At 40.5% G+C, this 27337-nt stretch overlaps 1 protein-coding gene and 1 long non-coding RNA gene across 10 annotated transcripts in view; both read right to left on the bottom strand.

Annotated features, from left to right (window-relative positions):
• The window catches only part of LOC135314411 (uncharacterized), a 107754-nt gene extending 96384 nt beyond the window's left edge, over positions 1-11370 (bottom strand). The window contains exons 1-2 of the long non-coding RNA XR_010373920.1: positions 3250-11370; positions 2255-2312 (exon numbers count right to left, since the gene is read on the bottom strand). This is a non-coding gene — a long non-coding RNA (uncharacterized LOC135314411). The remainder of the gene's footprint in view (positions 1-2254; positions 2313-3249) is intronic.
• Positions 11371-17785: 6415 nt separating this feature from the next.
• NAALADL2 (N-acetylated alpha-linked acidic dipeptidase like 2) overlaps positions 17786-27337 on the bottom strand; it is a 502547-nt gene continuing 492995 nt past the window's right edge. For all 9 annotated transcript variants that reach the window (XM_064458021.1, XM_064458019.1, XM_064458018.1 and 6 more), the window contains one exon: positions 17786-27035. In XM_064458021.1, coding sequence (XP_064314091.1) covers positions 26837-27035 — 199 coding nt within the window. In that variant the 3' untranslated portion in view covers positions 17786-26836. The remainder of the gene's footprint in view (positions 27036-27337) is intronic.

Genomic DNA, 27337 nt, shown 5'->3' with positions numbered 1-27337 from the left:
ATATCCTTGTGTCCAACAATGGCCACATTCTTTACAGAAAAGTGCAAAGATCTCAAAGTTATCAATCACAGAGAAACCGGTATATAGTGGTTTTTTAACTAAGCATCTTAGCAGCTACTTCATCAGCTAAAACATAAGGTACATTTCTTTACCACAATTGTTTTTCCACCTAATACGCCACTGTATCATGCAAGGGTCCAATAATATATGTGCGTGCAATAGAATCAGAAATTACGGTTACAGGCACGATTTTTTGCCATTTGCCTGCAAAAAACATTCTAAAATGAATGTATTTGCAGCAAAAAAACCCCTGTATCAGAGATAATAAAGAACAATTTTCAAGCTGTGGGACTAATTTTCTTTTGGTCAATAAGGCTAAAACGATCTGTATGAGTTGAGGAGTTTGCCAGTAAGTTCTCTTTAAGTGCTCTCCTGATGGAGGTGATGTAAGGGAAAATATAAGAACGTAGATGTCTTGTTTCCATAGCAGGGAAGGGAACCAGCGAGCCAAGACAGGCTGATAGGCTTTCTCATAATTTGCTCTTTCAGGTGAAGGGAACCAATGAGCTGGGATAGGCCTTAACATAATATTGTACCAGAGTAGCAGAAAAAGGATCATTAAAGCCAAGATGGGCCATGGTATAATTTTTGCTAACTCTGCGAAAATACATTTGGCATTACTTGTGGTGAGACAAGAACTAACCAAATTGCTGATTTAGCATAACTATAAGGCCTGAGAATGTCTATAAACTGCGGCGGAACTGCTGAACTAACAAATGGCTGATTTAACACAATAAATAGCACATAGGAAAAATAATGCAGTAACAGCGTAGTTAAGACAGCTGCAGAATGAGGGGAAAAGGAACTATTTGAAAGGCCCGATGCCTTTGGAATATGGAATTTGAAATTCAATATGGAATACTGAAGAGGGAAAATATGAGAGTTGGTTTCAGGAAACCAGTTTCCCAGAGAATCCTCTGTACTGGGAAACTGCCTCAGCAGAAACAATCAGTCTGGAAAACTGAGGAATTAAGGAACAGAGGCCACAGGTTACGGGCTCTTGAGGGGATAAATGACAACTCAGAAAACTACCCAGGTGGGATCAGCAGAAGCAGATCAGCATTAAAAACCCCAGCTGCTAAGAATCCACCACAGTACAGAAGTAAACACCTTCTCCAGCAAACCTTGGGATGGGAGGTGGGATGCCTCTGGGACCCCCGTGCTGTGAGCGTGGACTCCGAGGACCCACAGCGGTGCCTGATGGGCCACAGTGGTCTGGGAGGGCTCGAGGATTTGGGAATGCTTGTCATAACCACGGCACCGTGCCTTTATTTCTGTGGCTGTATGCCGAGTAGTTTGCTATAGCCGTCTATTACCATTATGGTCATTAGAGTTATAAGACTCCTAGAGCCATTTGCCATCCACTGACATTCTCGTAATTACCTCAGTATCCTAATTGTCTATTGTTATTGATTACTTATGGCTATCCATCTCATACTTAAATATTGACGAATCGCAGTTGCATTTGGTACTGCCATGCTGAAATTTATACAAGCTATTAATCAATATAAGTTTTTAAAAGCTGTCCGATACACTTCGTGTAGTCACAGTCGCTTTATTCGTTTCATGATCTGTTGCCCATTCCCCTCTTTCTCCACTTATAGATCAAATTAGGCAAAATCATTTGCCACTGCATATGGAAACTACCCCAGTCAGATGCTCTTTAGGAAACAGATAAACTCCTAGCTAAATAGGTCGTGATCAAAATTAGAGCTAACATAGGAGACAGTCAGAGAAATACAAAGGAAGAACGTAATATAAGAATTGTAAGAGCCACTACATATTTCTTAAAACTCTGGTCGCACTGATCACTGAATGAGTTAGATTTCAGCCAACACAAGTCGTACTACGTAAAATATAGGTCATGCCTACCTTAATATTAGTCTACAGGGCTGGCAGAGGAGAGGCTTGAATCGAGAGGGAGTGGGAAGGGAAAACGACGGATGTTGAGGACACTTTGAGGAGCAGTGGAGGAGAGAGGTAGCTTTTTCCACAGGGAGCAGCCACAGGAAGAGACACGTTGAAGGGAGCCATCTTGAGAAGCTGGCTGGTAGGTAGGCATGTTGGTTTAGTCAGAAATAGAAATATAAATGTATCGCTACATTATCTTCATTGCTGGCTTATAGATAGAGACTATAACAAGCTGCATATAAGACTAGCAAATCAGATTTCACCATGTTTTTGGAAGACTGACCTTTTTTTCCTGCGAAGATGGCAAGCCCTCCGTCCATCCTTTCTTCAGAAACCAGCAACTAAAGTCATGTAAAAGAAAGGCAATAATTGACTGAAGCATTTTATAAAATTTGGTATGTCGGCAACTGTATCGGGTGTTGGCGGCGAGGTGCTGGTGTCTGTGAGGAGAGCCCGGGGCTGCCTGTGCCGGACACGGCCGGTTCCAGCCAGCACTGCAATGGCCCCGCCGCAGGGCAGAGCCGAAGCCTGTCAGCGACGCTGGTGGCACCTCAGGGAAAGCGTTATTTGAGAAAGGGCAAAATGCTGCCCATCAGTGAGGGAGAACGTGTGAGAGGGAACCCTGCGAGCACCCAGGTCAGAGAGGAAGGAGGTGCCCCATGGGGAGATGCCGGCGGAGCAGGTATGCACGCTGCAGGCCCCGGAGGACCCCACGGCGGAGCAGGGGAGAAGCGTGAGGAGGAAAGAGCGGCAGAGAGGAGCTGTTGCAAACTGTCTGTAATCCCCATTCCCCGTCCCCCTGTGCCGCCTTCGTTGGGAGCGAAGAAGGTGAGCCTGGGACAAAGGGGTGAGAGGAAGGTAGTGTTTTAATTTTTGTCATTGTCTCTCACTCTCCAACTGTACTGTAACTGGTAAGATTTTTTGCCAAGTTGAATCTCTTTTGCCTGTGACAGTAATAGGTAAGTGATCTCCCTGTCTTTACCTCAATCCACAGCTTTTTCACCTCATTTTCTCACCCCGTCCTGTCATAGAGAGGGCTGGGTGGGCGCCTGGCCACAGTTCAAGGCCAACCCACCACCACAGCAACAAAAATTGCAGAGAGCTGTTAAGAGCATGTCTTAGTACAGCGCCTTGTGAAAGAAAGGCTTGCACCAGACTTAGATACCGCTTGGAGTCAGATAACCTATCTTGCTATAACAACTAACTTTCATGCACTGGTATAAGATGAATCCATCAAACATTGTAACTAAAAGAAGGAAATATTTTATTTCTACTTACAGGAAATTATTTTGTAGAAGTGCGACTAACTTTTCTGGAATAAATCCTTTGAACTGTAAGACTACTTTTTCCACATTTGCACCCACACCATTTTTCTTCAGGAAAGAAAATTCTGGAACTACAATAAAGAGAATTTTGAGTTGTGGGTTGTTTTTTTTTTAATAGTCTGGCATTTAGAATAGCTGCATAATATTAAGTACGGTTGACACAAAACGTGCCTTGAGAGCAGCTGAAAATAGTACAGAGAAAATACCAGTTTTCTGCCATGCCTTGGTCTCTTCTGTTAAATCTGCTTTCAGTCTGCCAGGACGAACTAACAAGGCAAAAGAGTAAAGGAAACTACCTGGTTTGTTGTTTTGGTTTGGTGTTTTTTTGGTTTGGATTTTTTTCTTTCTTTTTATTTTTTCTTAGTTTTTAAGATTTTTTCATATACTTGTGTTATTTCACCAGGCAATCCTGAAACCTTACCTTGAAGCTGCTCACTTAGGACCAAATTCCCTTGGTAAGCAGTACGGTAGTCATCATAACTGGCAAGCCACTCTTGCAGCCACGGTGACAGAGGGCATCAGCTGAAGCTTCCAGGAAACTAACATTTATTTTTTTAGTCCAGGTTTAACCAAATTCATCTCCTCCCTGAATGTTACTGGTGAGAGACTACAGGCGAGGCACGAGGTAGGGTATTCTGACTGACAGTAGAAGTACTGTCATTAAGGGCCACTGGAATCGGTCCATTGATTCTCTCCCTGCAGAGTATCAAGAGAGAAGTTGAAGTTCATTAAAACTGTAGCTTTGACTAGCTTGGCTGGAAAGTACAATGCTGGGTTTATTACATAATGTATTCCTCTGATGTATATTTTACTTATCATAGATTATGAATTAATAGAGGCATGATTTTAGATAAAGGGATGGAAGGTAAATGTCAGCAGGTGATAATATTCTCTGTATCAACATAACTTCTCATGCTGACTCTGTAGAACCTTCCCTTGAGGCTAAATCTGGCAGGCTGTGATTTATGAAACAGTTTAAGGTGTATATTTGATAACCAACTATCCTAATTAGTTCAGTCATTATCAGTCTTCCTGATAACTTTGGTTTCATTCCAATACCTATTGATGTCTATGAGAAGGCTGTTATTATCGAGGGAAAGTAGGTCATATTTCAGTCTAACTGGCTTTCAGTAGCTGTCACTGGATCATCTTAAAATAGCAGAAAGTTCTCAGCCCTAGAAAAACCAAAGACATTGACTTTGGCCTCTGGGTGTTTTTGTTTTTTTTCCTTTTTTTCCTCCAGACATCCCCAAGTGATCAGGATATCAAAACCAAGCTTTCTCGCCATCAGCCAATTTATCATGGCACTCAAACTTGAGGATGGTAGTAGGATAGGCTTGAATTCAAGTTAGCAATGTTTCCTCAACCTGACAATTTTATTCTAGTCTCTATAAATAAAAATAAAAACCCTTGGATTTTTTTTTCATGTAATTTATTATTACTGTTAGGCTTCTTTGTGTCTTTACTGCTTTTAAAAAAACCTCTGTATCTTCTCATGTCTCTCATATTTTATATTAACAATTTATTCTCTCACCAGATGCAAACCATTTGATGTTGCTAAGCTCACACACAGCCATTGTTATTGTTATCAGTATTAGTAATGGAATCATTATCATTCTCATCACTAAAAGCTAGCTCATTATCTGATAAGTCAAAATTTCCTCCCAAAGATTTTGAGGTATTTGATTTTCCTCATTTGTATTCTCAGAAGTAATTTCTTCCTCACTTGCTGGAGTTGAAAATGCACCTTCCATAAGTAAGCTGCCATTCTGCTCATTATGCAGCTTTGATTATTAATTTTTCTTTTCTCCTTTGCAGCACAAGAATGATTGCATTTTTAACTGGTTTGTGGCTCCCAAGGGATTTCCTTTGAAAAACAGCTACTAGGGGTTAAGTTGTGATTATGTGGGCTTGAGACGACTACTGATCCAACTACTGAAGTCTGTGGGAGCTGATACGACTGACAGTTGAACCACAGCATCAGCTGGTGGGCGGGTTCTTGGGAAATAAACTGGGGGAAGAATTTGAGAAATTGATACTGTGACAAGCTGGCCTTTCACTAGGGCAAAAGATGAAAGAATGTTTCCCTTCTTTTTTCACCCCAGTTTCTCACCTATATTGACTTGGCCACAACCTAGCCTAAACTCCTATTAGCCAGCTGAGTTGCAACAGCTCAGATGAACTTTTCAGCGTTTGCTTCCACTTCGCAAATGGGTGCCTATCTCCTCTTCTGTTAAGTCCCAATTCTGCAGATGTATACGGTAAATTTTTGCCCTCTGAGGAGTGGCAGCTCCGTGGCTGCCCTTGATCATCACATCAACTGTTCTAGCGTAGAATACTCTCTCCATATCTATCTGCGGGGTGAGGTCATAGTCTGTCCAGCTTTCCTATATCAGGTTTCGCTTAGTCCCTCTCTAATTTCTCCTTGACACCCTACAGAGGGTGAGATTTTTGTTTCAGAACTGTTTGATAGGGGAATCCTTTTCTGAGCGTTCACGCACATGGTTCTCCTCTTATCAGATGCTACTTCATTACGTAACCGGGGTCAGGAACAGACTTTGCCGATGAGAAGTGCCAACACATCGAGCGTGCGGGATATTTGGGAAGAAAACGTAATCAGTCTGGGGCAGAGGGGGAGGAGTTTTCATTTTGTTACTCTGGTTTTGTTCTGCTTTTCTCTCACAAAGAAATATTTCTGATGATGTGGTACAGAATACTACCTGATGTGTGAGCTGTAAGTGGCCTTTTAAAATTCAATTAACTTTATTTAATGGGATTCACGCGTTTCTAATATCAAGGAGTCACATTACTGAAAATTAGTTTCAGTAATGTTCTTCTAATATTACTGCATAGCTATTTGTTGCTAAATGGAAAGACAGCTAATTACTGGACTTAAGTTTCTCACACAGCTGATGCTGGTTTACCCACATTCCCTCGTATGACATGAGATTATGCATGCATGCTGCTAAATCGTATTTAAAATCTGAGGTATCTGACAGCTTCAGAAAAATCAGCGCTTCTGTTTGTTTAGCCAGGGACATTCACAGCCAGAGAAATAATTTACATTCTTGATTTCCATTTATTTCTCAGACTTTACATTCTCAACCTTAACACAAATTAGGCCTGGAGAAAGGCCTTTGCATGTGCCATCCTGGCATCAGCTGACCAGCCATGCCATGCTAGCTCTCTCTAACAGCTTTACACACAGAACTCTTCATTTTTTTCCCGATGTACTGGGCAAAGACTACTTAGTATTTAATTCAGCCAGCTTTCTGGAGGAGAAATCCAGATGGGAGCCACGTTTGAAAGCTTTAAACTTTGCTTCCTCCCAGGAAAGAAGACAAGTATTTAAAGATCTGGAATACTTTCACAGATCTTATACCTCATTTCTCAACTTGGAAAATGTGTGGCTTTAAAATGTCACACAAGTATTTTGCCTACAACAGAAATGTCAGTATTATAAAGTAAAACTGTTAAAATAAATTTAATGTATGGGAACAAAATTAATTTGTTCCAAGGCCACTGGAGTCACAGTCTGAGGGGAAAGATGGAAACCAACGAGTGATAATTTTTACAGATCCATGACAAACATGTTTCATTATCACTACATTGACTGAACAGGACCTGAAAATGGCACTGGATTTTGTTTAATGGGAATTCATATTTTCTTTGCATCTGGCGGCAAATTGCAGGCTGGTCAAGGTTAAAAATGCAAAATTAAACATGGCCCAAACTATGGCAATTTAACTTCAAGTTTATACCTGCTTTAAGAAGAAGCAAGGCAGACTGCATGCAGGATGTTATGCATCTTGGTTCATTTCAGACAGAGCTGTAACAGATTACAGGTTTTTCACGAACAACAAAGCACACTTAATAGATACATGTGACTTCCCTATTTTTCAGTACTGATCAACCTGCAGAGTACACTATGCTGGCTAAATTACACAAATTGCAGGAAACCAATGAGAAACAGAAAAAAAATGAATACAAACCAGACAAAAAGTTATTTTCTTTCGTTCCCTCTCTCGCCTTACTGTTCTGGTGGTTCTGTTAAAGGGTAGAGAAACTGGATGCGAATTATAAAAAAAACCCCAACCGATAAACAGATAACAACTTGCATTTACACAGTTTAATGCCTTTCATGAGAAAAAAGATATCGAGGACTTGAAAACTCTACGTGAATTATCTACATATTTGTCACGGGAAGCAACTACCATTATAAAGCCCACGCTGACTTTACAATGTACAATACTTGTGAAAGAGTGCCATACCACGTCCATGTTCCAGGGTAAATTTTAGAGGAAATTTAATTGATTTTGAAGTTTTCCCAAAAGACCTACAGAAAGGAGGCCCGTACACTGACCTCACGGACTCCCCCACAGCACCAGACCGCTGGTGGGTTCCCTGGGATCCCTTGGGCACCTGCTGCCCACAGCGTTGCTTGTTTTGCCTGAGACCTAACAGTCTAACAGCAAGAGCAGTTTGCTGTGGGCCACGAGCCAGTTCTTCACTGGAACGTGGTCATGACTAACGGATCCCTAGTCAGCTGATTCTTTATTTCCCAGTGACGTTTGCTGCACACCTCAATTCTTCTGAGGTCATATATTAAATTAAAAATACCAAATATTTAATGTGACAAAGCAGTTTCAGTATGAAATTAAGCACAGAGAAAGCAGTGATATAATTTTCCATTACTTACCCAAAGTGATGGGGGAATTAACTAGAACAATTAATTTTCCCTTTTATTTCATCTGAGCTAGAGCAAAACACATTGCCGCTGTTTCTGCTTATATTGTGATGATGGAATGCAAAAATACCTTAGCTGCATACAGTCACAGCATGGATTAAGATATACAAAAATGCCCTATTTGTTATTGACTGGATCCCATACAGGTGATTGAAGACTTCTTGAAAATACTGAATTTAAAGACCTTTAAGACTGATATCTTTCCAATAAAAACCGTCTCTTTCTTAAATCTTTTAAATAAAGAAACACTGTTAGAAAATGACAACCATTCTTCCTCTAACAGTGGCAATATGGCTCTAGCAGAAGACATTTACAAGGATTTTAGTTGTCTGTTCTTGCTGGTGCAACATGAAAGATTTTTGAGTTAGATGTTTGAGTTAGATATTGTACGGAACAATCCTTAAAAAAAACAGATGGAGGTTTTGTTAGTTTTATTGAACTTACCACAGGGAACACTAACAGCAAACATAAGATGAAAACGCTGAAGGAGACACAGAAGACCCTGCTCTATTTTGTTTGGTATAACCATATCATGGATATGAGTCTATTAACTTTTTGGAGGAATGTTGAAAAATATTATACCTTAGTGAAGAAAGATCATAAATTTTATAGAAAAGGGTTTCCTGACCGTTTGTAGTGAATGAGACGATCTCACGTAGACTTTTGGGTTAACTGCATGTCAAAACATATAGTCAACCAGGAAAAAATGTAAAAGCCAAACATGTGTGTCATGCAAAACAGTAAACAAATTGTAAGAGTTGTTAATATTTTTACCTCCAAGACAGAGATGCAGAAATACAACCATGGCAAGCGTGGCAGAGGAACCTCAGCACAGCAAAAATGTAATATTTTCCCTATGGGAGAACCACAGCAACAAAAACTGTGAGTATTCCGACATTTGAATAGGCTCAGAAGCAGGTTTGGGCACCACTCTTTGCTTTGTTACTTTCCTCGGGCTCCTCCCACATGGCACTGCGAAGTTACATGCTGCCTTGCCGGGCAGTGGCATCAGGAACCCGTAGCTCTCCCAGCCTGACACCCACTTAAGATGGACCCATGGCGTGGCGCTCATGCTGTGCTGCCCTTGCGGGTGCTCTGCCTTTGATGGCAGAATAAAGTAGGCACCTTCCTACTGATTTAAAAAGTTTCTCTATGTTGTACAGGGGCCCCATGGCAGGCAGAAAAGCACTGCTTTCTAGTGAATATAACAGTGGACCAGAGAACTTGGAGGTTTTTTCTGAGTCCCCACGAATGACTCTGGGCATTTACACTTAATTTCCCCATACATATAATGGAACAATAACACTTACTGCGTATGATAAAGCACTTACCCAACCTGAAAGCCAGCTCTTTGTAGCCTTCCAGCTGCTCCAGATATTGTCCCTCTGTGCTCTTCCTGTTCTGCTTTGACATAATGCTGCACAAGTTTCAGACTTTCAAATATCATTTATAGATTCAACTGCTTTTAGTTTTTAAATGGCTTTTCTGTCCTTCATTTAGAGGGAAAAAATCATGTAACATTGAACACGTGCTAGAATTACCAGGAGATAAATGGTCTTTGATTTTCAAATGTGTATTAATAGGTCAATATTCTCCTTTCTTGCCATATACAGATCTCTCATTAATTATAGTGTCACTATAGCTGCAGAATGAATTTGACCTTATCCATTGAGCACCATGTTTTAGTATTAATAGTTTTTGTTCTTAACAGCAATTGGGAAATACAGCCAGACATGCTGAATGATATATTCCTATCCTTACAGCATGGCTTGACTCATTCAAAAAATTAAAAAAATGCAATATGAAAAGGCTGTTAATAACAATTTATTCCTTTTTTTTTTTTTTTTTTTTTTAAACAATGAATCGATGTGCTTAGTGCTGGGATTACACAGATTTAATATTGACCTGTAAAACTGATGTCCTCTCTGTGTCTAATATGGCAGAAAAGGCTTGAATAGGAATCATTATGCATCGCTGGGCTAAGGTTATTAGTGCAGCAATTTGTTCAATTTTGCGTCTTTCTTTATAAAGATAAACTAAATGCATAGTTGAGCAAGTGCAAATAAGAAAATGTATCAAGTTAAAGGGTAGCGTACGGGTAATTTTTCAGGAAGTGTGATGTCTTCAATTCTAAGCAAACAGGGCTTTGGTCTAAAATTTTAGTGTTGTAAATACTGCAAATTAACTAAGCAGGAGTACAATGTTTACACCAGGAAAAAGGGGAGCAATAGGGATACTCTGCAATGGATAAAACGGAAATGAACTGGAATGTAGAAACACATTTGCTAAGGTAACATAGCACTGGTTCACCAAAAATTCCCAGGCATTGACAAGAAGAATACTACAAGGAAAGGCTTTATGCTGGAGAAATGAGATAACAGTAAAGTTTAACTGGACAATACTACAGAAATGTTCTATTCAGCCAAAACCGGTGAAGTTTTATCAGGAACTTCATTCAAGCTGTTTAACAATATCAGTGTAACACTTCATCTGAATGGGTGCGGAATAGAAAAGCAATAATGGACGGTGTCATTAGAGTACTGTGAAGCCACAATGTCCTTGAAACCAATTAGGAATCTTCTGCAGGCATTTAAATGACACCAGAATAGAAATCTATGCATAAGGAGTTACAAAGAAAAGAAGCAGAGAAACAAATAGGCTAGTTTTGAACAAATGATTATGTCTCTCTTGCTTAAAATAGAGCAGAGTTCAGGATAAGTTTAGGATCTATACAAAGTGACAGTTAAGCGGGATGAGATACAGCATTCAAATCTAAAGCTAAAGGCTTCAGAGAAAGTCCTTTCCCTTCAAGAGGGAATCCTCCTGGCTAATTCCTGTTGTGGCAGAATCACCATGTTGCCCTCCTATCCCACATTCTTAAGGAACTGCTACGTGATCGTGTTAGCACTGGGAGCCACTGTCGTCCTCTTCCTTTAGGGTCACTGTGTGTGTAGGTAAGCACGACTGGCAGGGCAAAAGAATTTAGATGGAGCAAAAATGCAGTATTTTTAACGTGGAAGAAAACTCCACCTTCCCAATTCAGCCCTGGTTCATTTCCCAGTTTCTCTCTCGGACAAACTGGCCCTAGAACCCTCTTTGCTCGGCCCTGAGGGGCTGAGCTGGGTCCCCGTCTGGGCTCTCCTCTCCCCCTTGAACAGCAACTCACATTGATACACTGGAATTTTGAACAGTTCACCCACATGGCGTTCGGTCACACCTGCCTTGGATGGAACCATTTTGTAGAGTGAACCACTGCACTGCAGACAACATCAGTCTTTTGAAACCCTGAAGAGGCTAACATGAGCCATATCACGAGAGGTTAAACTGTTTCTAATGCAAAAAACCCCCACGTTTTAATATAAACCTGTTTATATGATCAAAGCAAAATGATGGTTGTTTTGCTAGGTTTGGATACGTCATGAGTGTTCTGTGTGAATATTTATTCAAGACTTGCTGCTGCAAGTTCACAAAATAAACGGATTTAGTAACAGTGGACTCTGAATTCTTGCTTTAGTTGTCAAGCTCTATTCTTTCTTTTTTTGTGTGTGGATGGTACTGTACTTATATTAGCTGCCTAGGTTGAATTTACCTTTGAACTTATTAAATTGATTAAACTTTTCATTCACATAAAAAAATAGAGCTGGTGTTCCCTGTGAGAACTGTGATATAAGAAAATACCATTATATGCCTTGAGCTGATACATTTCTATGTTTTATACTCCTGCCTAAAGCACAATCACAGCAAAGAAATGAGAAATTTTAAAGGCTACTGAACACAGGAGATGCAACATCAGCACTAGGTTATTTAGCAAAGGCTTTAGAAAGATATGCAGGGGAAACACGCCCGCTCAAGGACCATCCAGCTCGCGCTCGTAACTGCAACATTCAGTGGGCTACTCTGTAATATGGCAGTGTTAAAAAGCCAAAAGGAAGGCCTCCCAAAATCCCTCTGCAAACACGCCCCCCCCATCAGCCACCTTAAAGTCCGTTTCTTTTCTAATGCATCATTGTCTTTTGCTTGTACCTGTTTCCAGGTTCATTGATAGAAAATGCTGATTCCAGCTGTTCTCACAATTACGTGTTTCCATCTCTGTTTCTTAAAAACAAACAGAAGAATTCCCAAGTATTCCATGTATAAAGCACCCTCCATTTCTATCAGCTTCACCTGTTGATAAAGGCATTCAATCACCATGAGAACTGGAAGTTGAGATTTCCACCAAACGGAACCGAGTGCAATTTTGACACATTGCTTTAGTGTGCTTAATTTTAGAATAAATGCACAGATGCTTGTTGGAATAGTACTGTGCCCTCTGGACACTTAAGCACATGGACAAGTTTAACTTAGTTTGAAGGCTCTGCCTTACCTTACCTACAGCGTGGTATTATTTCCTCTTAAAATAATTACTCCACAACAAATGTTACCAGTGCTGCACTAGAACATGGAGAAGATTTTGCCTTCTTCTGTGAGCAAAGGCCTGGCAAACGTCTCACGACAGAGTCCTAGGACCACGGATATGCCGCAGGGAAATGACATACTCTTGTACCTTGTGTTATTTAACGAAACAGTGACCCATTCTAAAGATGCTGCTCTCAAGGACACTCAAGGAGGGAGTAGGTCCATTGAAATGAAATTCCAATAGTAACACAGGCAAAAACATTGACTGTAAATCAAGGAGGCCGTGTAGTTCAGCTTGCCAGAAGGCTCAGACTAGTCTGAAATTTCATGTCATCTTGCCAGATTTATAATGATATGACTGGGGAGAGAGTCTGACTTGCCATCTTCGATCCAATAAAATATTCAGGCATATTATTTTCAATGTTAAATGCCCAAGTCCCCTCTTTCAAAGTCAAATTCTTCCCTGATGGTATGAACTCCAGAGTGATTCCACTGATTTGTACCGGCTTTTCCCATTTACTCTATAGTCAGTGAGTGACCGTGGATTTAAACTAGTGTAATGGGGAGTAGAAGTTGGCTTTTTAAGTCTACTTCTATTTTAAAAATCATCTCTGTCAAGTTCCATGGGGTCAGATGTGAAGATGAATTTGTTGTTTAAGCTTCTTCCTCCTGCAGGCAAAAAGCTTAATCATTTTTTTCTACTGACCTTGTCTTGTCTAAAGACGAGTCAATGAATCAAGTTATGAATGATATATCATGAATAAATGATTTATGCCTGGTCAGATCAAATATGATGTATTACTTAGGTCCTTGAGTATTATTGCATATAAAGATTTATCCAGAGTGTCATACAACTGGTCAGGGAGAGAATTCTTAAGTCTTTGTACGTCCTCTTGGAAAAAAAAAAAGTATATAACTATTCTCTGACTAGAGGAATTTATCATGGCAAAAATTTCTGTCTTTGACAAAGGCTTAGGAAGGACAGTCGAGCAGTTACACTTCTCCGCTGGGATGCAGGAGGTGTCAGGTATGCCTGCCTTCCTCAGTCTTTGCAAACTCCCCTCACCTTTAGTCCCACTATCCATGAAAGATGAAAACAGAAAACCTCCTTACGTCGTAAGGGTGTTCTGACACTGGCCATCTCAGAGACCCTGACGTGCTCACACAACACAGCAATTTAATTTTACGTCAGATTTACAAGAGTCATTTTTTTTTTTTTCTAATAAATTTATTTGCTGCTTCAGTATAACCATCTGTCTTAGCTTTCATTATATGGGTTACTCATTACTGAGTCCTAACAGTATCGGCATGCGAACACCTTCTCTGACAGATGTTTTTCGAAAGGAATTGCGTTGCAGCAGTAGCCGCTGCCCCCTCTTATGAATCTGACTAAATTAATAACAAACCTGTAAAGCCCTCAGGTGGCCTACGTAGGAGATCCCCGAAGCGTGCCAGCTGAGGTCTGGCCGTAACTCTGAATGACTTCTGCAAAGAGAATGGGTGCAGAAAAGTTATTAAAATAACCTACGGAAATATTCTCGGGAAGCTCTCTCTCAGCCCTTTCAACTTCATGCTGTTCCCATCCTTCTGCAAATCTGATGGTTCGTGGTTTCTCTCTGCCAATGGACTTACCTCTTCTTCCGGTTACAGTCAACGACGTCAACTGTGCCATACTGTGAAAGCCCTTCAAACCACCAGCTGCAGCACACCTCATTATGTCATCTGTTTTCTTAATGAGTTACCTGTCATGGCTGACCGTTTTCATTTATTCTAGATTTCTAAAATGACGGACATCGACGCATGTAATTTGAAGCAAATTAATATATTCTGAAAAGGTTGTTTTCTCAGAAATGTTAATAGATGACAGAAAAGTTGGGTAATTATAATTATTCTGACTAGAATGAGTTCCAGGAAAAACTCTTATCCTGAAAAGGCAGTATTACCAGCAGGCGCTAAATGAACAGCTGCTTGTTGTGTATGGATGGTGAAGGCCGCCTGGAAATAACAGCAAAACCCATGAGAAAACCGATCACCTGTCAAACATTTTGCACCGTATTGTGACCAGAACTAAGTGTCTGCAGTCAGTTTACAAAGCTGCATCAAACCGCACAGCCTCGAGTCAATTCCCTGGATGGCCAGCAAAGCAACTGAGGCAGAATTCAAAATTCTACTGATCTAAAAAACACACAGTAGGAGGTGCATAGCTAGTTGAAAAATCCCCACCATGCTGCAACCAGTCACTATAAACTTCTCCTTTCTAAATCTCATGACAAAGCCCCAGTGAAGAATGCCATGGAACATCCAGTTAAATTCTTCATAGATTAATAAAAAAGTTACATGCCGCAAATTTATGGATTGGGTTTTCATATTGTAAAAAGAATTATTTTAAAAGCTGCCTTTTTATGTCAACTGCTACTTTCCCTGCTATTTTGTAATAGTCAATGATAATGAAGGTGTCATTTTACATATAGGATAATAAATCGCCTCGCTATGAACACAAGGCTATTACTCACTCACAGGGCCCCGATTATATTGTGCTAGGAGAGCGTGACAAGCGCTTTACGAATGGCACAGTCCGGAGAGCGAACTCAGTCACTGTTCATTATAGGGTCATCCTCCTAGAATTTGAAAATGTGAACTTCATGCGTGGGGGTACGATCTAATTTTTCACGCTCGCTGTATAAGTAACACCTGCATACCAAGGTCTCCCATCCTAGTCCTGCATCTTCGTTTTACACAACGCGGCGATCTTTCACTTTAGGAGATGCAGTGACACATGACATATGTGGAAACTCACTCAGCTAATTTGACCATCTTTCATACATAGTCCCACGCTGACAAACACCTGCCTGTCACCCAGGCTACAGACAAATCCATCTTTATGAATTCTTACACTGAGCTCTAGTATTATTCAGAGGAAAACCACAGAAATACAGTTAGAAATGTCAACCTGTTCATGGTAGATGCAGATAGCAATCTTTTTTTACGTGTTTCTCTGGATGCCATACCCCGGTCTGGAATATAGCAGTTCCTTTTTGATACGTATTAGACGTTTCAACGTCTGACTTGTCATACGGCAGGACACCTTCTCTCGTGTTACAACTTACACATATCCATATAACTTGGACTTAGACCAGTTTTTAACCTTCAGGTTTTCCCTGCGTGTTCTGTTACGTGCTCCACAGGTTTACGCTATCGAAGCAAAGGCATTTCTCAGCCATTTTGCCTCTTCAGTATCGACGCAATATTTACCCATGTTGTTTCTCTTTAGATACTAGTTCTTAACTTTCATTCTAACTTGCATAACCAACGCCATGTTTTGGTTATGTTTTAAGTTTTATATTTTATATTTCTGTATTTTCAGCTCTCATAGTACATCTCTGCCCATTATTTTCCCCTCTTCCTGTAGAAGATGCGGTGACACAGCTCTGATAGGGCACTGTGCTCATCCTCTTCCTCTCTAATCACAGCTAAGGGATACAGAAGGACACTGTAGGAAACTGCTTTGTATTACACAGTATAAAAGCAGCTTATTCTTAAGGGATGGCAAATAACTTTAAGGGAGAGGTCCAATTTTAAGTACAATACTTGCTATTAAATCAACAACACATGTTAAAAGGAAGTAACTATTGGCACGGTATTAGTTCCGATGTGCTTTCTCTTTTGTGCAGGAAAAGTAACCCTTAACCAATGGGATAATCCATCTCTGGCATAGCACTGACCTCAGCTCAGATATACTCAAAGATAAATTGGAGGTATTGGCTAGGAACCTTACCGGGTTTCTCTTGAAATGAGACAGACAAGCAATGTCAGAAAGTGCTTCCATTTGTCTGAGGCTGGGCTACAAACAGCAGATCAGACCTTCACTCGATGTAAGCTGCCAGCCTCGAAGGAGCGATCTTGGTTTACAACAACTGAGACAGAGCCCAGAGCCTCTGCGGCTGAGAGGAGGACTACAAGCAGAAAGAGATTGAAGTTTGTTAGAAATAAGGTCAATGGACTGTTCAAGGTCACTGTACTGAAATAATTCTTTGCTCTGGTGCCTTTGTGTATTTGCCTCAAAAATGGCTTTAAAGCTTTTTAAACTCAGGTATTTAGACCTATCTTATCTTACCCAGTCCTAGGATCACCCATTCTACTTCTTGCCAGTTAGGCAGAAAATGGCGATCCAATTGTTGTTACTAAGTGTCTCAAAATTGATTCAGCTCACAGCACCACTCTCACAGTGACTTTTATATTCTCTTCTGATGGAATATAGGCGCTAACTCACAAGGCCCGCGTTTCTCTTTCAAAGACAGGATCTGCTACTGCTTTTCTAGTGTTAAAGTCTTAGCTATTTCATCCTTTGCCCTTCCCAAAATAAACAGATCAGTGTAGGGCTGAAGCGCTCTTACTGGTCCACAGTGCATTCAGAACAGATTCGGAGCTGGTTAAACTGGCATCAGAGTTCTTTGGGAAGAGCCAGATCTCCACTGTGTGCCTTCTGCCACCTGGCGCAATAGAATCCTCTTACCAGCACCTGCCTTTCCCAGTGCCCACCTCTGCACGTTTAGGACTTCCGACCCACTGCTGGCCCACCAGGCAGCTACCGCAGGCCAGAATCCCTTCCTACTCCCACCCTGCTCGTCAGCCTAGTATAGAAACACTTCACTGTGACAGCATCAAACTATTCATTACTTCCGTTGCATGGTTACCGTACCTACACTTCATATAAAAAGCAAATGCCTTCGTAATTACATGATCCTATAGACTCCACTCCCACGTGGATCTCTATGCTACTATGCGAGAAGAAATACAGGTGCGAGAAATGCCACAGCAATCTCAAGACTGAAGAAAACAGTGGAGAGGATTGGTTATATTCCCATTCTCTTGGACAAATCTGCTCTATACCGAGCCTGGCTACTTGGAATGCTTCTAATACGTTAAATCTACACTTTTTACTGTTGTGGGCTTTTTTTGTTTGTTTGTTTTGGGCTCAGGCAAATACTCAGCCAAAGTCGTTAATGGTCCGGTCTCCTAAGCGAAGCCACAGAAGATTTTGATACTCAGGCAAAGAATGTTTAGCTTGAATGACATTTTTCAGGAATAACGACTTCCACAGGTCTGTCAGCAGGAACTGAAAATAAGATACTTGTTTAAAACTGTTGATATATGCTTGGCTTTTATTTTCATGGCCCAAGTTTACATGGCTTGAAGGAAACATATTCCTTCCTTCCTTCCTTCCATATTCACAAATTAGTCTTTTATGTTACATGAGAAATTCTAGCCAGAGCTGCGCTTTGTACGGAGCTAATGTATCAGAATGCGTTAATGACCTAGCCATGACTAAAAACATTAACAAGGTATTGCTTTTATTTTTCCTTTTAATCTGGTGAACAGGAGAGCAGTTTCAAAAAAAAAAAACCCCAACAAAACAGAAATAAAATTTGGAAATACACATTCATTTACAATGAAACTATTCCATTACACCTCTCAAGTGCTTCAGAAGTACAGAAAAGCCTCCAAGTTCCCATATACTATAAGCAAAACATGGAATTCATGTTTTCATGAGATAACAACTACCTTGCAATTTCAGGACCTCTGAACTACAGGAAAAAGCTTGTTCGTCTGAATTTTATGTAATATGAATATTACATATCACCAGGATTTTCAGAACTGACTGGTCCCTTTCTTCAGATAGCGTCCAGTAGCTTTTTAAAAATTTTTTTTTTAATAAAAGAGTCTCATCTGGAATACTTTGAGTTTGATCCAAAGTCTCTACCTACTTTTCAACTTCTTGATTGTAAAAACATACAGGGACAATTTCTTCCTACATGAAAGACCAATTATATGAATATCTGGGCTTTCTATATACCAGCACCTAAAAAAGTGGGTAATTCAAAATTTACCTGTCAGTAAATTATCACATCCCAGGTTGTGAGGCTCTGTCTAGCTATTTTTCTCTTCCTTGGCTTTTTCCTTCCTCCCATTACCTTTTAATGCCCTGGGATCCACATTACTGAATCAGCAGCTTGAGAGGCATACGTTACAGCTCACCGGCAGAACCAATTAAAAAAAGAAAGCAAAACCAACAAAAAAGCACAAATGAATACAATTCCAAATCATTCAGTGCAATGTACATTATACACATCTTCATTTTCCAGTTTAATTTCTAGCAAAAATGTAACCATGGAAAAAACCCTTGCCTCATTCACAACCACCTCCACAAACTGTCTATTACTGTATTCCAGTCCACAGTGCCTTCTCCACAAACACTCCCGCAGACTGCAAAAATTATATTCATAGCACAAACAAGTAAAATGGGTTTTTTAATCAAAGTACGTAGAATCTACTTACAATAATGGCCAACGTTACCTTTTTATTACACTACGTTATAAAAGTACAAACTGATACAAAGTAAATGAACTTTGCAAATAAGCTGTTTTATTCAGACTTGACATTCTATAACGTGTTCTAAAAATCAACCCTTCATTGCACATTTCCACATAACATGATATTTATTGGTTTCCAGGAATCACTGCATCAAGTTTATATTACTGCATGGTCAAAAAAGCCCTGGTTACTTAATATTCTGAATTGAGTAGCTGTGAATTGTGGCAACTTGATTTTACTACATGAGAATTTAGACGTAGGTGGAACGAAGGAGTCATCATTCAGGCATCTCACATTCTGTACCAAAGCTCGACAAAGACAACACAACTCGGCGGCGGCTCTATCGCATACAAAAGGCAGAAACGCTTGCGTATTCCATCCAATTAGGTAAACTCATATTGAGACTAACGTGACCACTGGTAATGGCGTTTGAGCATTAATCCTCAAAACTACAGCAAAGAGGACATACAGCACACTGCCATGCAGCGGGGTGCGCACGCACTGCTAGGACCTGGCCTTACGCAAGAATGTTGTTTTCCAGAGCCCCAAAAGCATCTGTTCCAAGTTTTTTCTCACAGTATGCAAATGGTTGAGATACTTGAATGTGAAGCGTTCCCTGAATTCGTTATACTTCCTCTGGATATGGAATCTCATTCATTTTCCATTTGTCTCAGAATACCGAATCGTAATATATGTGATAAGAGTATGTTGCATATTAACTTGCATAAACTGCAAAGGGAAAACAAAGAGAAATAGTATTCATCCTATCTGCTTTAAGTACGAAATGTTAAGCAGCTCCTTATTTGTCCTCTAGTGGATTCACAGACTGTGAGATGTTTCAGCTGTTGAGAGCAGCAAATGAGAAACCCCGCAGTGTTCCAGTACTTTTCCAGAATCCCCAGGATACAGACTGAAAACACCAAAAGTATAGGAAGTACTTACTATTTAACTTTTTCAGGATAGGGGGCAACAGCAGCTTCCGTAGTGAGCTAGCAGGTCGGTCAGAGCCATCCATCTCACCTTGGTGCCATTCAGACCGCTGTCAGGACTGTGCTGCGTTAAAGCTGAGAGGGGCTACGAGGGAACCGATTAAAACCTGTGCAGATACACCGCCAGCTCAGACAGCCCCCTAACATGCCACCTGAAGTAAGAGTGTGTAAGCAGGGGCTACGAGAACCTGGTATGACATTCCTATATTACCATTATACTCGGGAGAGAACAGTTTCAAATGGGGGACAATTAGCAGGTTTCTGCAATACTACTAAAAAAATATTTGTTGTCTTAAATTACTTCCTCAAGGCATTGTAGTGCATACCTGTACCGCTGCACGGTAAAGGCAGCCACCCAAGCGTATCATACCACACACGTTAACTGGTCAGTCAAGACCTTCTTCCAAAGACCATGCTTTGAAATACCATTTTTAATTCTATCAAATAATCCGGGAAAGATCAGACAAGAAGACGTTACACTGTCTTAACACACCATAAGCTTTTGAAAAACACTAAAGGCAGCACACATTTAAAAGAAAACAAAGAGCAAGACTTCATTTTCAAAGACTTATTGGAAAATAAATCAGAGAAAAGTAGCTTAAACAAAACCTTAATCTTTTTTAACCAAACGGATTAGGCAGACGAGTAAGCGTAGACTACATTTACACAGCAAAAACAGTTGTCCCACGCTTATATTCTGATCACATTTCTTAAATTAAGCCCTTGTATTAATTCCAATCTGTGAAGCTCATATGAGAATGTGTGCATTAATCCATGCCAACATTTATAGTAACTACTCAGTTAATACTAGATTATAGTACATCACTTGAACATACAGATTTATATTCTGCCCTGGGTGGGCAAGTGGCTTTACTTAGCATTGACCAAGAGACTCCCACCCATTTTTTGAAAAATATACTCTTGCTTGTAATAATCTATGTTGAGAGATTAAACAGAATAGCCTAAACACAAATAAACAATATTCCAATACCAAATCTTTTGGGAAATTCCATAAACAGTGGCCAAACTCTGCTGACCTCACTCATGTGGAATAGCACCCAGAGAAGCAGTCACGGTAAAGTGAATCCTGCTGAAAAAAACAAACCAAGTCAGTAAGACTGAGGGGGGGACGTAATCCTTCAGTAAATCTAAGCCTGCGGGCGTGCCTATTCTCCAGTTACGACGAGTGTGTATGTGCAACAGTAGAAATAATGAGGGGCAACGGGATTAAAATGAGGGTGAAAAAAAAAAGTTAGGCTTGATAGTATCATAGTTTCAGTAAGCATACCGTCTGCTTTAGATATCCTTAAATCCTCTGCTTCCTAGCTGACTATTCATTATTCTTAGGCACTTCCTAGGTTCAAGTGTGCATGTTCAAGTAGAGATTTGTGCATATGGCTTGAGTCCTTATCATCCGTAATCATTTAGAATGCTGCAATTCAGTAACGAAGTTTTGCTTCTGCTCTGCCACCTTTTCCTACTCAGGTATTTACACCCATAACCTTCGCATGTAGCCACCACGTACCGAAGGGTACTGGATGGCACGCACCAGGGCAGAAAACGTTATGTGCTTACAAACTGCTGATTTTATTTCGTAGGCAGGTAGTAGGTAGCACCAAGTCTGATTAAGTTTGTCTATCATTTCTTATTCACCCAACTTCAAAAATTTTATTTCAATACTTTCAAGATTATCACCTGCCTACACTGACGTTTTTGAGGGAATTTCCTGGTCCAGACATCAGAGAGAAAGGAGATAAGAAAACATACTTTGCAGGCCCCAAGAAAAATCTGCTTCCATTCCATCAGTTCATAATTGAAAAACTGCTGTTTGCACATACTCAGAATCAACTACTTTGAATTAAAGATGTGATGTGTCCTTCTATTTCATCCATTTGGATCTGAGCAGGACTTCTCCATCACTTTCAGCTCTTTATTATGGTCAGCTGTACCAGCAATAAGGACCTCAACTTAAGGGAGGCGAGATGATCTATCTCTCTGTAACTTTCCGCCATGCCCACGCAGAACGGGCAAAGCAGCTGCACAGATTCGAACGCAGAGGGCAAGGAAACTGAAACTGGATGGGGAACAACGGGCGTGGCTGAGGTCAGAGGGAGAAAAGAGGGAGATTAACGTGGTGGTTGGTGAATTACAGGGGAGGCGAAGAAGGGATGGTTGGTAAGTTAATGGGATGACTAAGAAGTGATAAGGAACCAGAAGAGAGACAGAAAACCAGTGGGGATGACCAAGAAAAAGGTGGTGAGGAATGGGGAAAGTCATCACACGGCATTGAGGATGTGAGAGAAGCTGAATGCAGGGAATGCAGGGGGTCAGGAGAAGATGGAGGCAGAGGGAGAAAAGACAGCCTGATAATTAAAGCGACCAAAAACTATGTGGGGTGATGAAATCCTATCCCTGCATTGGTAGGCAAGTAACTTGTAGCATTAATATAACCATTAATAGACAGTAACTTGTGTATTCTGTATTTCTGAGAGATTTACTTGCCATACTGGGGTCTCTATCCCAAGTTCTGTAGATTCAGAGCTCCAACAGATGACACCTTACTATGTTTTAAACTATTACAGTGCTGTATAAGGCTAACTGTTTTCAAAATTCAGGTCTCAGGCATCTTAAAATGAGATTTGTCTCCTATCACTCACCCTTCTGTGACGGGCAGAATACTGCTAAAATGTTATAGAGTGCTAAAGGGAAAGAACATCTTCCACACTATGTTTGTTTCCTGAGATAGCAACCGTGATGAATGCCAGAGGTACCCATTCCCGAGTAACACAGATAACAGCTTGCAACACAAGGCTTCTGAGGAAACTCTTAACCACTCCCTTGAGAACACAGGCTCAGACATAACTACGTTCAGAGTATTTAATAGCTTTTAAAGCCAGAATGACCCATAAAATTATCTTGCCTTGCACAGCACAAGCCATGGAGTGGGCTCCCAAAGTTTGGTTAAAACAGATACATTCACAGCACGTAGCTACGCGTATGCTGATGGGTATTTTTGCTCCCTGCATTTTCGAATGCATCTCTTGTTCTCAGTCTCTCTCTTAATGGAGATAGAAATCCTGTGACTGGGAACCTGGGACCGTACAGAAAGACCTCCAAAGATAAAGACGTTAGCCTCTACAACTTAAAAATAAACGCCAACGCGTGAAGGACCAATCTCCTTATACAAACTTTCCACCATATTAACTGTAAAATCCTAGAGAGCTTGGCCAAGAGTTTCCACTGAATGAAACGATGGTTCTCTTTTGAATGTTTGCAGCTAAACCAATTACAATAATTTAACGACTAAGAAACAAAGGGAGAGACTTGGAGAAACCATTATCTACACAAGGAGGAAACACTTTTCCTCTGTGAGGGTGACCAAGCACTGGTACAGGTTGCCCAGAGAGGTTGTGGAATATCCACCCTCTGAAGATATTAAGAAGTATCTGGACATGGCCCCTCCTGGGCAACTGGCTCCAGGTGACCCTGCTTGAGCGGGGAGGTTGGACTGGGTGACCTCCAGAGGTCCCTTCTGTGATGCCTGAGAGATTTAACCTTTCCCCACCTACTGCCGGAAAAACTGAGCTCAGCTGAAGTGCCTTCCTTTATACCTCTAGACTGAAATACTTTCCTAAAAAGCAAGTGAAGCAGTGCAAAGTGTTTCCTAATTTTCTCACATAGTTATTATTTACATCTATGTTCACGTAGACGTGTCATATCACTGCAAGTAAATTGGTATTCATACAATGTTTTGAAGATAAGGCATTTGCGTATTTGTGTGTTTGCGTATTCGCACAGATATCGTATATCAAAATAGCCTTGTTTTTCGTGGATGATAAAAGCAATTCACTGCCTTTTTTTAAGGTTAGTATTCAAAATCCAGCTCCTGTGTACTTATTTTTCATCTGAGTTGATTGCACTTTAGCTTCTTTATGGACTCTTTAAAATATGCGCTAATAAAATCCTATTAGCTTTTTACTATAAACTGTCTCGACATACAAATATTGCAAGCTGCAGGGACTTGCTGGCCACTGTGAGCATGACTCTAGATTACTTGGCCATCAATGCATCTGTTATACTGTTTCTGGCAGTTGATGCTTCTCTAAAGGTAACAATTTTTTAGTATCATTCAGGCAATCTGCAAACACACTCTGCCTTTAAGGGCGCTCTGTTTATTTCAACACAATACTGGAATGTATTCAATCTGGGTAAGCTACCGTGATTTACTAACACCTTCCTTTAGCTGATGTTCCACAGCTGGCTGGGCAAAAATTCTGTGTTAGAAACACACTGGTTATTTAGGACCTTAACTTGCTATAAATTCTTTGAAGTCAATAGGTAGGATTTAAAAATCAATGGAAGGATATGGCTCAAAAGTGTCTTTTCCGAAGCTATAATGGTACAAATATTATCACTGAACACTCACACGTAAGATCTGAACATTTGAAATAAAAGCCTAGAGATCTAGAAGTGTGAGGTGACATTGAAATCAATGCATTTAAGTCCCTAAATAGATCATCTGATTCATCTCACCAACAAGAATATATCATTATCTTTAGAATAGACAGGCATTTATAGAAGCAGTGCTTTTTATGGTGGAGTACTCTGAAGTCTGCTATTTCAAAAGTGGTTACAGAAGGACGTTAGTGAGAAAACAAGATAAATGTTTTTGTGAGGAATTACATGGTTGAGAAATCATATGTGAGGGATACTCTTCCCAACAGATTTCACCAATTTTGCATGAGTACACTTTGGTTACATCAGAGGTGGTTTTGGTGGAACTTACATAAGAAAACTGAGGAAGCAGTTATTAAATTCACCTGGCAGAGTTAAAGGAAGGGTTAATCTGTATTTTTGATCTCTTAATGGCACTTGACCCTATCTTGTTTCAGAGCACAGATGTCGGCTCCACGGCGAGTCGGCATTCTAAGGAAAATATGTTACTAAACAAACTGTTAAAGGAGTGGTCCCCATTAAATAATACAAATCAAATGTAGTGTGCCCAGTCCATCCTCAAATACCATCACAAAATAAACACACAACTCAAATGTGGCTATTCTGACCATTTACGTATTACAATAAGAAAGACCACAGAAACAAGGGGATGAACAAACACTGCAGCATCCGGAAAAATATCACTCTTCAGAAGTCAAATTCTCGCTGCAGCAAACAGAATTGGTACCAGCATTAGCAAAAGTACACGGTTACTCTCGTGCTTACCAGATGCCGGGGAAAGATAGGAAATAACCACGTCTCAGTTCGTGCAGTCACGCTGATGTCGAACGTATTCCCATTTCAGCCGTAGCTGTACAACTGCGCAGCCCCGCCTCTGGTCGGACTCGGGATGCTTTTGCCCGTGTTATGATGATGACTTGCAATGAAATGTAGCAAGAACATAGCTACCTGTACCTAGTCCCGGGTCACTGCTGATAGCGGCCCGTTCGCCAAGGACTTTTGGAAACAGAAACCCAGATGTGTACACAACTCTCATTTCTTGCTATCTGAACACGCGCTTTAAAAAGTCTTTCACCAAATTACGCACTTTGAAGTTTTCCAGAAGGCAATTTCTTTACATGAATGCAGATACTTTGTCCATTTTTACTGCAACCTGAAACGTTTCTGTAATGTTTCCATGGCAAACTGGGTAACAATACATTTAACGTTTCCATCAAATAAATTATATTTCAATTCTAAGTATCTATATAAAATTAATTTTTTAAGCTCTAACCCCAGAATCATCTGGGATTGTAAAACTGCAAACCCAACAGGGCTTAACAATTTCAACCGTTTATATTATTAAGACCTGCAGTTCTCAAGCGTGTATATTACCCCCTCGGAGGCTAGGACACCGAACGTCCGCATCCTTTCATTCACAGATTACTTCAGGCCAACAAGGTAATGGTGTGATTACAGCCTTTGTACAGGGCTTCCACCAACGCAAACCAGATCTGAGCCTTAGCCCTGCAATACGCCTCATCAGCTTGTGCCTTCAGAGGCAAATTCCTGGTTCTGCAGGAGGGAATTAATTTAGGTTTCCCTTGTGCTTTTTTGACAACAGTCCAGGTCCTCTATGCCAGGCACTACTGGGGGAACGATCCGGCCCAGAAGAGCGGGAGGTGTGGTCGAGTGGTGGAATTCCAAAAACGCTCCCAGAACTCTGAGGTCTTGTATCCATTTACTGCTATCTGGAAATTTAGGGTGACCTTGAGGCAGACAGTTTGGGTAATGTATAAGCTTATAAGGCCCGTTGCCTTAAAAGACTAGGCAGTTCTTTTATTTAACATAAAGTATTTTTGTAAAAGTGTCACTATTGATTCAAACTTTTCAAATAATTTGGAGACAAATTTTTTTTGCGATGATTTCAAGACTTACTAGAGAAAACAACTCTTTTTTTATACAGAAATGGGATAATCAAAGTTTATCTGTATTCTCAGAATTGAGGTATTTATTGTTCCACAGGAGTAGAGATGTTGGATTGCACTGGTAAGAGTGCTTTGTGCATTTCCCGATTGACTCTGGCGCTGGATACCCAAGGAAGCGCCACATCCTTCAGCTACTTACTCTGAAAGGAGTAAGGAAGCGGATGAGCTTGCTGAGGAAGTTAAGAAACACAAGAGCATACTTCCGTCACATTTTTCTGTCAGAGTAGGCATGGAAAGCTCACCTGGGTACACACCTGGGGTGTCTCAGAACCAGGTCTTCGGCATATTGCAGGATGCGCTCGGTACTTTGCAAGATTGAGCTTAGTCAGAAAAATATACTTTACACATAAAAATACAGCAGATGTCCTTCTAAAAATCCTATCTTAAGCGTTATTACCTCTCATTATGTTTTATACATTCAGAAACAGACATTTGAGACATACTGTGAACAGTGCAAAAGACTGTTTTATATTTATAAAAACACGCATTGCAGTACCTTTAAGAGCCAACTGAAAGAAAAGTTGAGAAAGGTTTCATCCTCAGAGAAATTCTGGTCCAAGCCGAACTTTTGTTTCGCGAGTTGTAAACAAACGTCTTAGAATGCAGAGAATCCTCTCATTTCTTTCCAGCTAAGGTAGTCTCAAACACATCAAGTCCTGCTTTGAAGTAAACCTGAGCTGAATTGATGCTGTTCAGCACCTCTGACAAGGCCGCTCGAATGGTCTCATTTGACTGATGTAGTTTGCAGTGCTCCAGTGCCTCGAGCAGTACTGAAAACTGGCTGGTCCTTTCATCTAGCCTGTAAAGAATATTTCTAAAAGAGAACAATGGAGAATGGTAAACTTTTTACTCAAAACAATTAATCAGAAATCATCAAGAAGCCCTGCAAGAATCAGCCACGCTTTACAGATGATACATATTATGCACAGTAAAGCTGACCCATGGCGAACTGAAAGGCAGCTACGTATTTATTACGGCTTTGTGAACGGCATCTGTTCACTCCTCGAGGTGCACACACATTGGAACGTTCCCAGAATCATCACAGAAATCTCACATTCCTCTCTGAACGTTCAAGATTTTTTTTTCAAAATCGTGAGCCTAGGCCTGTCACAGCCC

This window comes from Phalacrocorax carbo, chromosome 7 (genome assembly GCF_963921805.1).
Source record: "Phalacrocorax carbo chromosome 7, bPhaCar2.1, whole genome shotgun sequence".
Lineage (NCBI taxonomy): Eukaryota > Metazoa > Chordata > Aves > Suliformes > Phalacrocoracidae > Phalacrocorax > Phalacrocorax carbo.
Note: the sequence above shows the minus strand (reverse complement) of the source record. Positions and strands in the feature narration are given on the sequence as shown.